At 36.3% G+C, this 16282-nt stretch overlaps 2 protein-coding genes across 2 annotated transcripts in view; one reads left to right on the top strand and one right to left on the bottom strand.

Moving 5' to 3' along the window:
* Nucleotides 1–16282, bottom strand: part of CENPP (centromere protein P) — a 146901-nt gene that overhangs the window by 35959 nt on the left and 94660 nt on the right. The gene's annotated exons all lie outside the window — the stretch shown is intronic.
* ECM2 (extracellular matrix protein 2) lies at nucleotides 443–16043 on the top strand. Its single transcript, XM_009946372.2, has 9 exons — nucleotides 443–734; nucleotides 5786–5974; nucleotides 7216–7698; nucleotides 8028–8143; nucleotides 10301–10436; nucleotides 11711–11868; nucleotides 13483–13622; nucleotides 14759–15085; nucleotides 15836–16043. Exons 1-9 carry the CDS (start codon nucleotides 443–445, stop codon nucleotides 16041–16043), a joined length of 2049 nt encoding a protein of 682 aa, XP_009944674.1.

Genomic DNA, 16282 nt, shown 5'->3' with positions numbered 1-16282 from the left:
TTTTTTCTGTTATTTTGCCATTCCTACATTCAGAACATACAACAAATGGGAAGAAATATTAGCAATCAAAAAAAGTGAAGAAACACTTTACAGCTCTCAAGAACTCCCTTGACTGAAGCAATAACAACTACTAAACTACAAATGCCCGGTGGCACTGCAAATCTAAACTACTTCTTTAAATGCAACCCCAAATACAAAGCTAGCACCTACCTGAATTTGACTATTGCCCCTAAAGGCAGAGAACAACTAAACTAAAATTGCTTACTTCAGCTCTCACAGGGCATTTTCTTTCCAAGAGGAAGCTTGGTTATATTGACCTACCATGTATTGGCCCACCTGCTTTGAAAAGTGCACCATACAACTGACACAATCCTAAAAGCTCCCTAGTTATCTAATTTTCCTCTTTCTTCCCATTCCAGGACACTCTGAGACACACAAAACCATGCAGGCTACATCATTAGTCTATTATTTCCTGCTTGTGTCACAGTGCATTGATTTTTCTCAAAATGAAACCAGCGCACTTCTCAGGAGGCAAAGGAGAACACACTACAGAGGACTGGGAAGGAGTTCCTCAGCAGGGCACAGGTCCCCAAGACAGCCAAGGATGAAGCTTCCAGCTCCCGTGGCTGTAGTACCCAGCATACATCTTATTAATATTGATGACGGTGTTATGGGAGTATTTGACTCTCTCATAGGTTTGGGTGGACATGAATCTAGTTACAGTGTCTTACCAGGTAAGAATAAAGCTACTTAGAGTGGGCCAATTTTTCTTGCTTTCAAATGAAGTGTATAAACTCATGAAAGCTTTATTTTAGGTCTGCTTGCAACACAATGGAATAAAACTCAATTACTTTTTTGCTAACCTACTTTTGTTGTCTTTTGTAATAACTTTGTGGTTAGCATATGAAGTTTTTTTATTGTCTATGCTTAAGCCTTACAGAGAATCCTGCTTGGCCGGGTAACAGTAATATTTTCTGCAATTTCATCTTAACTACTAAAAATTTCTTCGAGAAATTTTCAGAACTTCAAATGTGTAGCAAGTTTGAAGGCTGTTTTGGAGAATTTCTTGCTCAATATCTCTCAGGTCAATTAACATTTCACTAACACCAGTAACACCAGTGTTATTTAAAATTGATTTAAGTTCTTTTTTTTGGTTGTATTTTTGAAAAGCAGCATTCAAACTATGTCTACACACAACATTTCAGGAATAACAACAACACATGGTAATAGTTGCAATATGAAACTCACAAACAAGACGCTTAGGACAGAAAACTAAGCTAAGAGAGAAGAAACTCCACTCAATCAACACAAGATCACTCTTACGCTCCACCTATATCGAGAATCTGGATTTATTTAAAAGACATTCAATAGTATCATTTATATAAAACTTGCCTTTTTGGTCATCTAGAGGTTTTCACATTGCTGCACTAATATGTATTTTATGTTTTCTGAAGGAGATGGAGGGAAAAGGATTTGATGTCTTAAGAAACAAACAAACAAAAAGCACAATTTCATTGATCTTTACTAAACCCTGCCTTGGTAATTGTAACAGGCCTCTGCGCAGTCTCCTCAAAGAATACAAGACTAGACAGGGATTTGAGAACTGATCATGTTAAGTTACTTATTGATCCTTAGTGCAGTAAAGGAAGAGAGAACTCTTGCTCTAGGATGCTTGTGATTTTATGTTCAATATCACAAATGTGAAATTACGACTCACAAAACCGCAAATTAAAATTCCTGAGTCTAAAAATCAGACATCCATTCTGAAGATAAAAACTTCTGAATACCTACTATCAGTATTTTTCAGTTTTGAAGCCCCAGTTACTAATCAATTGAAAATTACTGAGATGTTATAACACTTCATTTCTTTTCATGGAAAGAGGTTCAAAGGTTGAAGAAAAGACACTGGGATGTTGTAAGAACCAATACAGGGTTCTGTCCACTCTAGTTAATAAATATAAAGACATAGATACTTCCATTCCAGCACCAAGAGATTGCACACTGAGTAAAATCATCATACGCAACTTTATGAATTTTATGGAAAAAAAGTAAGAAAGGCCTGATTACTACTGTTCCACATAAAATGATAATAATCTATTTTTTAATCCCCTCTAAGCAAAAGTTAAGTCTTTCAGTGTGTCACACAAGAGACACGACCAGTAGGTTAACAGGTCTCAGCTTAAATGGCAAAACATATTTTAGTCACATTTTCCTAACAATTACTATTTGTTGTGAGTCCTTACTTTCAGAAAGGCTGAACCATTTCGATTATTTTTAAGTAAGGGGTTTTAATGGGAAAACTAGCAAAACTCTTGACTATAGCATTTTTACTGTGTACTACAATATTACTCTTATAATACATACTACTAATGTCAAACCTTTAACTTAAAAATATTTTTAAAAATTAAACAGAGGAAAACACCACATAAATAGCATAGACTTCATGTAAGATATTCCAGTCTCTCTGTCACAGACCATCGGTCATGTTGAAATAATGCATGGTTCTTCCTCCCTCCCCTCCCCATTTGTTTCTTTCTATCTGGATTTGCATCCAAAAACTGAGCTAAAACCACTGAACTCATTTTATTTGGAATTTCATGCTGAATTTACACCATATTTCCAAAGGTTAAAAGTCCTGTGCTCATCTGCCAAAGACTTCAACCATAAGGTATTTTTCAGTCTAGCTTTTAAAGTTCAAAATTTTTTCAAGTTAATGTCAGATTTGGAAAAAACAGAGCCTATTAAATAACAAAATGCTATTATTAATCATGCTTCAGGACAGAAGAAAATATAATCCAAAACTTAATTTTCATTCTCTTAGCTACTTATTTTGCTCCTAGTAGCCTAAAAAACAATTTACAGATGTGATACGCAGGATGAAAATTAACAGTTAACTAGAGGTTTAACAGTAACCAGACATACCTCCTTCCTCCATATAAAAATCATGTGAACCATTTAAATTAAATCAAACAGTTCAGCATGACATAGGATAATTTGCAGTTGTTTGTCCTTTACAGACTACAGTCTGCCCATTAAGCAGTGCAGAATAGGATGTACACTGTTGCACTATTTCTAATATCTCTCAAACCCCACTTCTCCCTGCTCGTACCATCATACTTAAGTTATTCAGTGGATAGGGAGTTCAAGGAGCATCTCAACACAGTCTTTACTCTGTCTTATAGGGGTCATGTGAATTCCAACAGAGAGCCCAGTAGTAGTTCTGCAAGGCAATGAAAGGGTACCTCTTTTCCTTTGAACACACACTCTTGTCCTGGCTTTTTAAGTAACTCCCATGCACACAGAAAACAAGACAATTTGTTAAATAAGTCTGCAGAGGCCAAGGCCTGATAACCCATATCTTTATGCTTATTCAGACAAGATTTGCACCAACTTCAGATACAGTCCAGTAGCTAAAATAAAATAAAGAATTTAAGGAGGCACAGAAGAATTTCCATCTCAAGCCAGATATGTTCCTCTGGAACAGCTGACATTTTATTGTTTAACGTGAAAAAGTGTAGTGTTATTTTTGTGTTTCCTTTGGAGATTATTTAAAAGAAATATTGTGGCTTCCTGGCAAGCACATAAAAACCAGAAGTCAGGATCCAGCAAACAGCTGGATTACAGATACCTGGGTAGAATGACCAACAGCCAACTAACATTTGGCCTGGGCTCACTCCTTTCCTCCTCTTTCAGTTAACATGGCTTGAGTTGATTAGGGCACAACTTTATGTGGCTGAAACTATGCATACATATCCCGCACCTTTGAAAAACAAGATGCAACTGTCCAGAAAATTTCTCCCCCTTTCCATTCTGAGACTAACTTAAATCAAAAGAGCATTTTTTAAAAGTAGAAGGAATATAGAGGAGCATCCAAACAGGATGATTCTGATAATGAGTTTTTATTTGAGAAAACAGGTTCATATCCAATTGTCTTAAAATAGAGGGGCAAAGGAATGCCCTTGTTATGAAGCTGAGAGTAGGACTGCCTTGAAGGACTTTGCAAAATGCTTGATTTTGAGTCAAATATTAATTCCAGAGACATTTCAAACCAAATATTCACAATAGTGTTGTCATGATATTTAGAGACTATTCTGAATAGTCTTCCCTTTAAAACTGAACAACAAAGCATGAACCAGGGTGGAGTGTTGGAAAACAAATCCCGCAAACAATCCCTCCAAAGACAATTTGACTATCACAAATGAAAGTCTCTTGCATATAAGTTCAGTTGGGATAAGATTTTTCCACTGTATTAGTCAATCTTCATCTGAAGGAGGAAGTCAAACCAAATGGGAAAAGACAAAAATTTTTTATTTATACACAGGAAAGTACAAAGTAACTTCGAAATGGGGTTTCAGCTTGAAACTAACACTTCAGCAATGCATTCTTACATTAATTAGAAAGAGGAAGAGGAAGGTGTGCACAGATTCTCTCCAGATTCAGAGGTACACTCAAAATTAGGAAAAGATTTGCAAGGAATGAAGAATCTAAACCTTGGCTTTCCTTCTCTCAAAAGACAAAAGAAAAGCATCATGCTAAAGTGCAATGTTTATCCTGGAGTCTGGATGAGAACTGCCCAGGGAAACTTTCACTGAGGTAAACTCCACCACTGGAAGGAAAGAAAACCTTGGAATACTTTCCTTCCCAAGTCTTTATGCTGTCCAAACAACTTGCCTACTGAGTATAGCTTACAAAATAAATCTCTTTTACATTACTTTCTGAAAATTTTGACTGGTACCCTGAAGAAATATCAATTTTTTGTAGATTCTTGTCTGGAAACTTTGGAGACTAAGTATTTATTAGCACAAGTTGTTCAAGCTTGGTACTTTCCTAGTAGCAAGAGAAGTTTTTTTTCAGATAAGGCAAGTTACAGGGAAGAGGAGATGTTTGCTATCTTACCAGTCATTACAGAATGGACTTCACAGTGATTAAGCCTATGAACAGTTACTATAAAGTGAATATTATACCCTCCCGGTTCCACAGAGTCTTAACAAAACTTTCTCATTGACTGTGCAAGACATTAGAAAGATGTCTAGTGCACAAGAGAGAAACAGAAGGGGGTCTGGAAAAAAAAATCTCAAGTTCTGCATGATTTATTTTAACTCCATTGTGATGAAGAAAACATCTGCTTCTTTCTCAACTGTACCTATGCACAGCTTTCATTGAGATCTGAGTTTTCTGCTTTCCATTTCTAAGGACAGAGAGGAAAGAGGAGCTGCCATGCAAAAGACCTCCAGAAACTCACCATCTAGATTTAATTTTCCCATTTTCGGAATATCTCTTAACTCAAATAATCCAAGAGTTTTTCTAGAAGACAAAGCAGGTAAGGGTCCTCATCATATGGCTAGGAAGAGGGGAAAATGAACTGTTATGATGACTGCCTGAAATAGAGGGAGCAGGCAATTCGAAGGACAAAGAACCTACACTCAGTTTTCACTGTGAGGTTGTAAGCAGGTAACAGCTACATACACATTAATTGTGTGCCTCCTCCTCAATTGCTGTCACAGCTGAGAGGCCAAGAACCAAACAGGGACTGGAGACTAGTACAAAGGTTGGACTCGATCTTCAAGGTCTCTTGCAATCGAAACTGTTCTATGATGCTATGATTCTACAGAATACAGCTATAAAAATAAGGAATAAGGTTAAGATACTAAGAATAGGGTGTATTTTACATATTTTCAAAATGAGAACAAAATAGTAGTGTTTCTTTCCAAAGATTTAAATAAACACTGTCAGATTTAGTTCAGTTTAAGCTATTTAACTCCAATTTTCTATTTTCTTTTCTTAGGAAAGAAGGGGTATTGCACAGCTAACGGGACAATCATGTATGATAAAGCCGTTTGGTCTCCCAAGCCCTGCATTACGTGTCTCTGTTCAAAAGGAGAAGTGATATGTGATACAACCATGTGCCACCCTCTGAAATGTTCCACAACTATTATACCTGCAGGAGAATGCTGCCCAGTTTGCTCTGACACTGGTACAGTACACCATAATATTTTTACTATTTTAAAAATACGTCATGAAAAACCTAACATAAATGCTACATTTAATGATATCAATGATTAGAAGGATAAACAACTCCCGCATGACATAGTAAGACCAGGTCATCGTAATTTCTACTGAAGGTGACTTCAGTTTCTTGGAGTACACTAAGTTAGATGAGTCTGATATAATATTTAAAGAAAAGATGTTAAGTATGCAATAGCAAAGATAATTCTATTTCTTTTCCCCTTTCTGCTTCTTCCCTCTTACCTTTACAAAATTTTGGTAAATGTACAAAGAAAGGACATTTCATTACATTTTACATCCCAGTTCCATTTGCGAAAGATCAATCAATCACTACTGGTTATTATTAACGTATTACACTACAATCTTGCTTTTTCTTCATAAAAATTTAAACAAAATCAGTATCTTTAAAAAGAAAAGGAATGGAGGAGATAAAGTTGAAATGTGATTTTCTTCCCCCACTTCCAGTTCCCTGAGTCTGCAAAGTACTGAACTTAACCTACTCTTATCAAAAATTATAAAATATTCAGCCTAATGTGTGTGTGCGTGCATATGTGACACACTGAAATGTGCTCAGGAAAGACATCACAGAAATTAACTGTAGAACTAGAAGTGATGTTGATTGAAACAACCGAACTTTTATTTGAATTGCCGTGTTATGCAAGCAAAAACTGCATTTTGGTAATGGAGCTAACACATTTCTCCGGTGAGCTCCCCACCTGCAGCCATCTCTACACTTGATAGTCGCTTGCACAGGAGAACAAGTCTTAACCTTTGTGAATTTTATTCAAATTACCTTCCTCCCACATCCAGACATGTTCTTTTTCCTCTTTAGACCTGTTCTTTTTCCTCTTCAGACCCTTCCATCAATACAAAAAACTAATTAATATATTAGTTCAAAAAGGAAGATAATGAAGGTCATATTAATTTCTCCTCCTTTTTTCTGGAGTTGCAATGAATCATACCTGTCTACAAACTGTTCTGATGGTTGATTTAATCATTTCTCAGTCCAAGTATGCCTCTTCTGTCAAGCAGTAATGTAAGACCATATTTTCATTCTTTCAAATCATATTCTAAACAGAATGCTACTCTTCTATAGTTACCATATTTTCACTATATGAGGGGAACAATATTTACTAAAAGTTTAGTTATATATCTGCTTATCAGACAACTTTTTTTTTTTTTTTTTTTGTTCTCATTGCCCCTGGTTAGCCTCCTCTTTGGATTCAAGTATGATCTCACTGGATGACATAAGTGAGTTGTCTGGTGATTCTCCAGAACCCAATGACCTTGACAACACCAATGTATTGTCATCAGCACGTACTCAAACTGAAAAAAATGAACTGCTTAGAACAGAAGTGGCAGAGTTTAAAGAGAAAGAGGGTCGTAAAAAAGATGGAAAGAAAAGAAAAAGGAAGGGCAAAAAAAATGGACGGAGGTATAAAGCCTATCACAGAGAAAAGGATCCTAGCACACGAAATGGGGCTGTAGAAGAAGAATTACAACATGAAAGTGATGAAGATGATGGTACTTTCAGAATGCCATTGCATTTCCCAATTCCTGTTCCACCCATAGAAGCTCCTCCTTTGCCATCTGGATGCTCCACCTCGGACACTACAGTAAGCTGCATTAATGCCAAACTTACACAAATACCACCAATCTCAGATCCACATCTAACAAGTCTAGACCTTACAGGTAAATAATGGGTCTACTTTGCATGATATTTCTCATGAAGCAGCATTCTCAAATGCAGTCAGCAGTAGTGTTAATACTTCGTCACTGCTTATCAGAGAAATGTATTAGAATGAATTTTATAGCTAAGCCTCCAAAAAAAAAAAAAAATTTAAAAAATGTTAAGATTTGCTTCTAGATTTACTGCTTAAATACTAATATGAATATATCTACACACCAATACTGTACATAATACAACTATTTTCATAATATAATTTTCATGTACAATTCTAGATAACTCAGATGCATACTGTAACTCATAACTCAAACTATTTTCTTGAATTCTGTCCTAGGAAATAGTATCACTACTGTCTCAGATGAAGCTTTCAATGGGATACCTAATTTGGAATGGATTGATCTGAGTAAAAATAATATTACCTCTCCTGGCATAGGTCCACAAGCATTCAAAGTAAGAAAGCCTAACTTTTCTACTATGCTATGATTAATTGTTGCCTAAAGGAAAGTTTTTCCTGCTTTTCAGCCTACAGATCTAAAACAGTTCGCACCTATTGTATAACTACAATGCTACCATCTTCATAATCAAGAATATTTAGAGATTTTTGAATGACATTCACCAAGTAGTAAATGATTAACAATGACAGACAATTTTCTGATATTTTATCACTCACAGTTGAGAGATTTCAGAATTGAAGAGCTCATATTCCATTATCAACACCAGGGATACTCAGGCTCAACATTAATAAATTCTTTCTCACTACAGCTCTGTAAAGTTCATGCTCTTGGATTCCCAGAAAGATCTGCCTATGCCAGAACTTGCCATAAAAATCCACTCAATAGCAGTTCACGTAATCAGCTGTATGCTTATTGCTTACTATCTTTAGAATCATGGAACAGTTTCAGTTGGAAGAGACTTTCAAGATCATCGAGTCCAACCTTTGTCCTAGCTCTATCAACACCACTAAACCATGTCCCTAAGTACAACACCTACCCATCTCAAACACCTCCAGGGACGGTGACTCCACCACCTCCCTGGGCAGGCTGTTCCAATGCCTGACAACCCTTTCAGCAAAGAAATTCTTCCTAATATCCAGCCTGAACCTCCCCCCTGGTGCACCTTAAGGCCATTTCCCCTTGTTCCATCTCTTGTTACTAGGGAGAACAGACCAACCCCCGCCTCGCTACAACCTTCTTTCAGCTAGTTGTAGAGAGTGAACAGATCTCCCCTCAGCCTTCTCTTCTCCAGGATAAACAGCCCCAGATCCCTCAGCCGTTCTGCATACGAGACAAGCTCCAAATCCTTTACTAGCTTGGTAGCCCGCCTCTGTACCCTCTCCAGCACCTCACTGTCCTTCTTGTAGAGAGGGGCCCAAAACTGGACACAGTACTCGAGATGCAGCCTCACCAAAGCTGAGTACAGAGGATTGATCACCTCCCTGCACCTGCTGACAGCACTAACCTGATACAGGCCAGGATGCCATTGGCCTTCTTGGCCACAGTCCAAGAATCTTTTCATATTCAGTCTTTTTCTTGCAAGGGGAATTTACATGGTAACAGACTATTTAAGTGCATCTACATATTCCTCACTTGAAGACAGAATACTCCCATATTAATTTCTCATGCAAGCAGGTACGTTCAGGTAGTGATTCCCGTGTGGAAGTAAGGCATCAAGGCCTTGCTTATTCAGGCAAGATGAATACGCTTTTCGAAGCATATGAACAAATCGAATTATCACAGTATGTTTTTCATTTTGTTTCCTGCCATATGCAGTCTTCTTGTAGGACCCTCTGTGTACCACCATGAACAGTTTTGGTTGATTTCAAAGGACTTCAGTTCCTACAACTCCTATAAAATCAAAGTGGATGGAAAAGACAAACCAGGAAAGTGTCTCAATCATGAAATAAATTTTAGTGAGGCTTATGTCACACCAGGCAAGTACGACAACAACTGGAGGAAAGCAGGCTTCAGTGGATCCACTACTAAAACAACTCCACCTTTTTCAGAAATGCTCACTACTGCATGATTACTGATGTGCATTTATCAAAATTCAGCTACGATAATTTTTCATACCAATTTTTTAAGCTGGCTGAAGTCATAAAAATCCTAGGTCACTAACAAAGCTGCTGTCGTCATTTTTGAGTAAAGTAGATTTGCTGACCTACAGAAAGCCACCAATTTGCTCACAAATTAAAGAGTACAAACGCATAATGTATAAATGTATGTAGTTTGAACTCCAAAATACTCCAGTAGTGTAGCAAGGTAATACCTACATGACTCAAAGACAGTAGCAGTAATACAAATAGTTATGACTGGATAGCTGCAGGATGGCCACATGGTAAGTTGATGTGCTCAATCAAGCTCTTCTGGTTACACATTAAGTTAACTGGCACCTTTGTCAATATTTAGCATAAAGACACCAATTAGACTGAAAGGAGAAAAACTTTTTTTTTTTTTTTTTAAATTCAAAACACTGGGTACTAGCGCACTGCTGCCGAAAATCTTCAAATAAGATGTGTTTAAGAAAACATGAACTATAATTACACTATATGTTTAACCATTATTTTACACCTTGATAATCTAAGTTCTCTTCCTCATCCCCATGATTAAGATCCTGAAAAAGCTAAAACGCTTGTATTTGGACGGAAATATGCTAGCGCATATTCCATCTGAATTGCCATCAACCCTGGAAGAAATAAAAATAAATGACAACCACCTTCATGCCATTGATGAAGACGGCTTACAAGGTATTTAGAAAACTAGTATCTATCATATGATAAGATTAAAATACATTTGAAAAGCAGAATGTTCAACCAAATGCATCTGATTTGATATAACCAGAAAAAAATTGCTACCTTTTAAGTGCCATGTTTTCAAAAGGCAAGAAAAGCTGAAACATTTGCATGACACAGTTTTTTAAAATTACATTTTCCCTTCTTATGCAACTGCTACTCTCCAAAAGCAGCTTAAATAGAGATGGACTGAAGTACATTGAAGATACCTAGTCTCCTAACCCATAACCTGATTGCTTTGTGTGGTAAAACTGTATTAATTATTTTTTAAATTGCATGAAATCAAACAGAATTTGGTGTGCATGAAAAGTAAGGCAAAATATAATAGGAGTTAATCATGATCATTCTAAGCCAAGCTAAATGTGGGCTGATATTAAAAAAAAAAAGAAAAAAAAAGGGTACCATCCATGTAATAATTTGACTGACTTTTTTGTTCCCTTTCCTCTCCTGGCAAAACGGTCCTCATTGAACCTGGATCAGTTTAGTGATTCAGCTCACTATGGAGCAAGAGAAATGCTTGAGCTAAGATAAAGGAAAATTAGGCCAATGGCTACAAGTTAAAAATAAAAGTGCATTGTTAGGAGGAGCTATAAAAAGCTTCTGTAAATAAAAAAAAAAGGTTCTTTGGATTATTTGTGAATGAGGAATTTATTATCATGAAATAACATTTCCTGCTTACATACACTGATCAACACTGGTTTCTTCGGTGACCTGTGCTTGGACGGCTGAGGAGGAGGAACAGTATAAGCCATGAAGGGTTCTCCACACAGGACAGCAGGTGGTTGAAATGAGTAAAGCAGGGAGGGGAAGATATGAGCCCAAAGAAAGAGTAACACACCCATTATCGCCTAAGTAACTGGAGACCCATGGAGGTCATTGGGCACTGCACAAAGGGCAGCACCCACAGTGTTCCAAACATCATCCGCACAGAACCATCAAGTAATAAGGCCTAAATGGTAGCACTATCCACAAGGCTTACAGCTGCCTTCCATTCATTGCTGAACGGGAAAGAAAGCTGTAAATAAAGCTCTAGTCAATCTCTAAAGTTCTACAAACTAATAAGCAATATAATTCTATGACTGAAATAACAAATGAAAATTCTTTCACTATATTTCTTAATTGTGGTGAATCAATCTGAGTAATGTTTAAGATGGTTAAATTTTAAACACGCATTTTAACAAGATATGACAGGGCATTAACTAACAGAAATTCCAACTTTTTCTCCCCAGATTTAAAGAACTTGGTCACCCTGGAATTAGAAGGAAATAAACTTAGTGAAGCGAATGTCAGTCCTTTGGCCTTTTATCCTTTGAAAAGTCTCTCTTATTTGCGACTGGGAAGAAATAAATTTAGAATTATCCCACAAGGTCTTCCTGCCACTCTTGAGGTAAAAACAAAACAAAACAACCAAAAAGCAAAAAACCCATGAAACAAAACAAGAAAGCTTCACCTTTTTTTTCTACTTACTGCCTTACTATCATCAGGTAGATTTAAACTTAAATTTAATAAATTTGTTTCTAGGTATACCAACTATTTCTAGAAATTTACTTATATACCAACTCCATGCCAAAAGGTATCTTTTAAGTCTGCATTTACCTAGGACTGTCTCATGAAGTAGTGTAGCCTGAAACGTCTGTCTCTTCAGTTACACACCATTCACATAACACTCCTAATACAGATCACGTCTTAGTGCAAAAACATTGTGAACTTTGAGTTACCACACAGAGTAAAGTTCACAAGATAGCAACAAGGATAAGGAGAGATCTAGAAAACCTGCTTCGTAAGGAAAGACTAAAGGTACCCAGATGGTCTACTCTGAAAGAGAGATGCCTATATCCAACCACCCTCTTCCTTTTTTGGCTGGTGGTCTAAATCTCAATTTCCCTGGTTTTCCAAACCTTAGCTGAATACCATCTCATTTGGGATGGAGGAAGGGGTTTTCAACAGGAGGTTTATTTCTCTTCCCTGAACAGTTTCCTCAATTCCTTGATTTTTAATCAAGAAATTTCTTCTTTTAGTAGTCTCCCATCTCATTCCTCTGCTCAGAATTTGAATGTGATTGGATGCGGTGGTTTGGTTTGGTATTTTAGGGATGCTATCTGGAGGGTATTTTCTTCCTCCTTTTCAATCTCTGTCTAGTTTCATTCTCTGCTTACCTCAGTCTTTATTTCAAAGATAATTTTTGCTACCTATTAATATCACCATCTCTCTTGATTCTATCTTTCCTTTTGCTCTTTCTCATTTCAGTGTCCTTGTCTTTATTTCCTTTTATCCTTGGGATCTTCCATAATCAACTTTACTTCAGCCTAATGTTCTCCATTACCCACTCACTCACACATTACACTCTTCTTTTTTTTTTCACTTCATCCCTCCTTGACGAAACAGTGAGCACCTGGCATGTTTTCCTACACTTGTTCTTTGGGAACATTTAATTTTAAACCAACACCTAACAAATCTGCAAACAATGATTTTCAGGCTATAAAGTTGCTTTTCTCATTTCCCAAAGCCTTCCTCTACAGGAACTTAATCTACATAAAACAAGCAGTTTTGATATGATGCAGACTCATTACATTAAGTTTTGTAAAACACTATCATTTTATATTCCTACAAATTTGAAAGTTTCAAAGCTCAAAACTGCCCAGCAAACATATTAAGAAAGCAAGACTCTTAATATTTTTGTCACTAATAGTTTTCCAAGACAAAAAAAAAAAAGCAACAACTTTCTGTCAACTTCCTCACTCTCACATTATATACTCTTAGAGTGTACAACTTCATGACAAAGGATACAACTATTTTTCTGTCTGATCTTTCAAAGCAATCTGTATTCACAAATGAGAAAACAAAAGAATTGCTTTGAAAAATTGTATTTCTGAAAGTCCACAGTACAGCTACAAACTGACTCTGATAATACAGAGGTCAGGTAATAGCTACATTTTGAATTGCAATGGGAAAGAACAGCATGTTTTGCTTTCACAAGTTTTCTTTCCAAATGCACTTACAGGAGTTATACCTTGAAAATAATCAAATTGAAGAAGTGTCAGAAATTTGCTTTAACCATACAAGAAACATAAATGTCATTGTGCTAAAGCACAACAAATTAGAAGAGCACAGAATAGCACCCTTGGCTTGGATAAACCAAGAGTAAGTATAAATAATCTAAAACACAATTATTTTATTTTTCTGTTAGTAGTAAGTTAGTGAAATAAAAATTTGCACTTCATTACCTTTAACCTGAAATTTTATATCTTTTGATTTGCTTGTTTTCCTTAGGTAATTTGTCTTCATTTCCTTTGCTTAAATTGTATAATCAAGTATTCAGTCAGCTTTCAAACAAAGATCTTATATCTCAAATCTGTACCATATTAACATAAAAGTCTAAACATTTTTTTCTGACCATTCAATCAAAAAAATGAAAATTATCAATAATACTTCATACAGTAATGTGATACTAATATACAATTATCTCACAGGTCATTTAAAATTAATTTAATATTGCCCTAGCCTTGTTTCCCATTAGATTAAGAATTACAAAAGTAAACAAGATGAAGGGAAGACTGTGTAGCCACATTGTGTAAAAGTAGAATGTAAGAAGAGCAAGCAATGAGAATCAAAGCAGCAAAATACTGCTTTTGATTCTTCTGGTAAATGATGTGCTAAGCAGGGTACCTTGCCATAACCTGTCAGCCACAGTCCTATCAGTTGATTTCTGGATTCGTAAACTGCTTTATCTGGAAACAACCATACTGTTACTAACAGCTTCTCTCATCTCTGGAAGAGAAGCATATTGGAATGATTCCAGAGGAGCCGTTCACAAAACAATTCAATTTCAAATGGGCTTTAGAACAAAATTTTAAAATCCACGTCAATGGGATAATCACTAAAGTCCCAAACTTACTATGTGTCTTCCAGTGTAACTCGTTATTGCAGTTCCACAATGCTTCTCAATCACAAATTAGTCCCTTGGGTTTCCCCTATTCAGCCTCCTCTCTATACTCATTACTGTAGATTTCTTCCCATCATTAGAATCACTGTGCTTGATTGATAATTAATGACTTCAATTCTTTCTATTCCCAGAGTAATTAGGCATAACCATGTTCCATAAAACGCACTCTGTTCCATTAATGGAAACAAATTTCCCTTTGCAATTTAGTTTCCTTGTAATCATGTTAAGCACTGCTTTGTACAGAATGTAGCATTAAAAATGCGATTACAGTATGCTACAATGTTTTCAACCCCCCCCCCCCCCTTTTTTTTTTCCCCTTTCTCCTTTAATGCAGGAACTTGGAATCAATTGACCTCTCTTATAATAAGTTATATCATGTTCCTTCCTATCTGCCAAAATCCTTACTACATCTGATACTTATAGGAAATCAGATTGAAAGAATTCCAGGATATGTCTTTGGTCACATGAAGCCAGGGCTGGAGTATCTCTACCTGTCCTTCAACAAACTTACTGATGATGGAATAGATCCAGTCTCGTTTTTTGGAGCATATCATTCTCTGAGAGAGTTGTTTTTGGATCACAATGAATTAAAGTCTGTACCATTTGGAATTGGTGAAATGAGAAAATTACGTTTTCTAAGACTGAACAACAATAAAATAAGGTAATTTCCAAGCTCTTTGTAACATTAATGGCATTAAAACAAATGTCACAAGGCATGCTTTAAGAACTTCTTATTTTTAAACAAATCTTAAAAAAAAAAATATTCTGAAGGAGCAGCTAAATCCTGAGTTTTCTACTTCAGTATTTCTGCACATGATAAGAGAATAGTGAGATTTCACTTTCTTGAAAATGCTCAAAGATGCCGAGCACCAGTCTCTCCAGAAAATTAATGTGTAATACTGCTTGGGCCACATGTCAGCCTGGGCAGCTAGAATTTGACAGGCACAGCAAAGTACCAGCTTTTTCTGCTCTTGGACCGGAGCCCGAACTGATTACAAAATAACTGCAAAGAGTCATCAGCTGCTGAGGACTACAGAAAGTGGCCTCTCCGCAGGTTTCAGCCAGCCCTGGCTGGCAAGTTAGGCATGCTCTCTAGTTCCTCTGTGCTGTTTACAAAGCAAAGGAATGACAGACAGAGGATCTTATGTGTGCTACACAGAAAGTTTTCACTGAGCAACATGCTTTTCTCACGAAAACTAGGTGTGTGATACAAATGAAAAAACAATGCAAGGAGAGAAGTTTAAAAAGAATGACTCGAAAAAGTTCTCAATGAATATATTATTGAGAAAATTTAATGTACTGATTCAGTGAACATTTTTAAATCTCTAAATAAACAGCATGTCTAAAATAAATTATGAAGTTATGAGTTATCTTGAATAATTAAAGTACCATTCCGCCCACAATGTCACAGGGCAGTCCCTCCAGAATGCATCTGCAGGACTCATATCAATGACGATGATGTTCATGACAACAGCGAAGAGAAGGAGAATGAAGACTCACGTTTGGAACATGTTCATCTTGAAAACAACTATATCAATACAAGACAGCTATCACCACATGCATTTTCATGCATAAGATCCTATTGCAGTGTTGTTCTTAAACCACAGAAGATCAAATAAACACCCAACTTCTGCATTGCAATCCCTAGCTCTAGAAACACAGTTTTATTTATTCTTTGCTACTAACAGGTCTGCTTATTTCTGATTTAAAACTTTCTTACTACTATAAACAAGATACACTATATTATATACTGAAGTAAGGTAGTAGTGTATTTCTTAATATTGTTTCATTATAAGAACATTAAATGTAAAAAATAGAAGCTCAAGATTATGTCACACATTTTTATTTCTATTGACAC

This window comes from Leptosomus discolor, chromosome 9 (genome assembly GCF_034619465.1).
Source record: "Leptosomus discolor isolate bLepDis1 chromosome 9, bLepDis1.hap2, whole genome shotgun sequence".
NCBI classification, from domain to species: Eukaryota; Metazoa; Chordata; class Aves; order Leptosomiformes; family Leptosomidae; genus Leptosomus; species Leptosomus discolor.
Note: the sequence above shows the minus strand (reverse complement) of the source record. Positions and strands in the feature narration are given on the sequence as shown.

Bases quoted from the DNA above. Each gene is read 5' to 3' on its own strand.
- ECM2 (XM_009946372.2), top strand. From the start codon at position 443: ATGCAGGCTACATCATTAGTCTATTATTTCCTGCTTGTGTCACAGTGC. The intron at 5,975-7,215 runs GTACAGTACACC...GCCCCTGGTTAG, and splicing joins CCCAGTTTGCTCTGACACTG to CCTCCTCTTTGGATTCAAGT. The intron at 11,869-13,482 runs GTAAAAACAAAA...ATGCACTTACAG, and splicing joins GTCTTCCTGCCACTCTTGAG to GAGTTATACCTTGAAAATAA.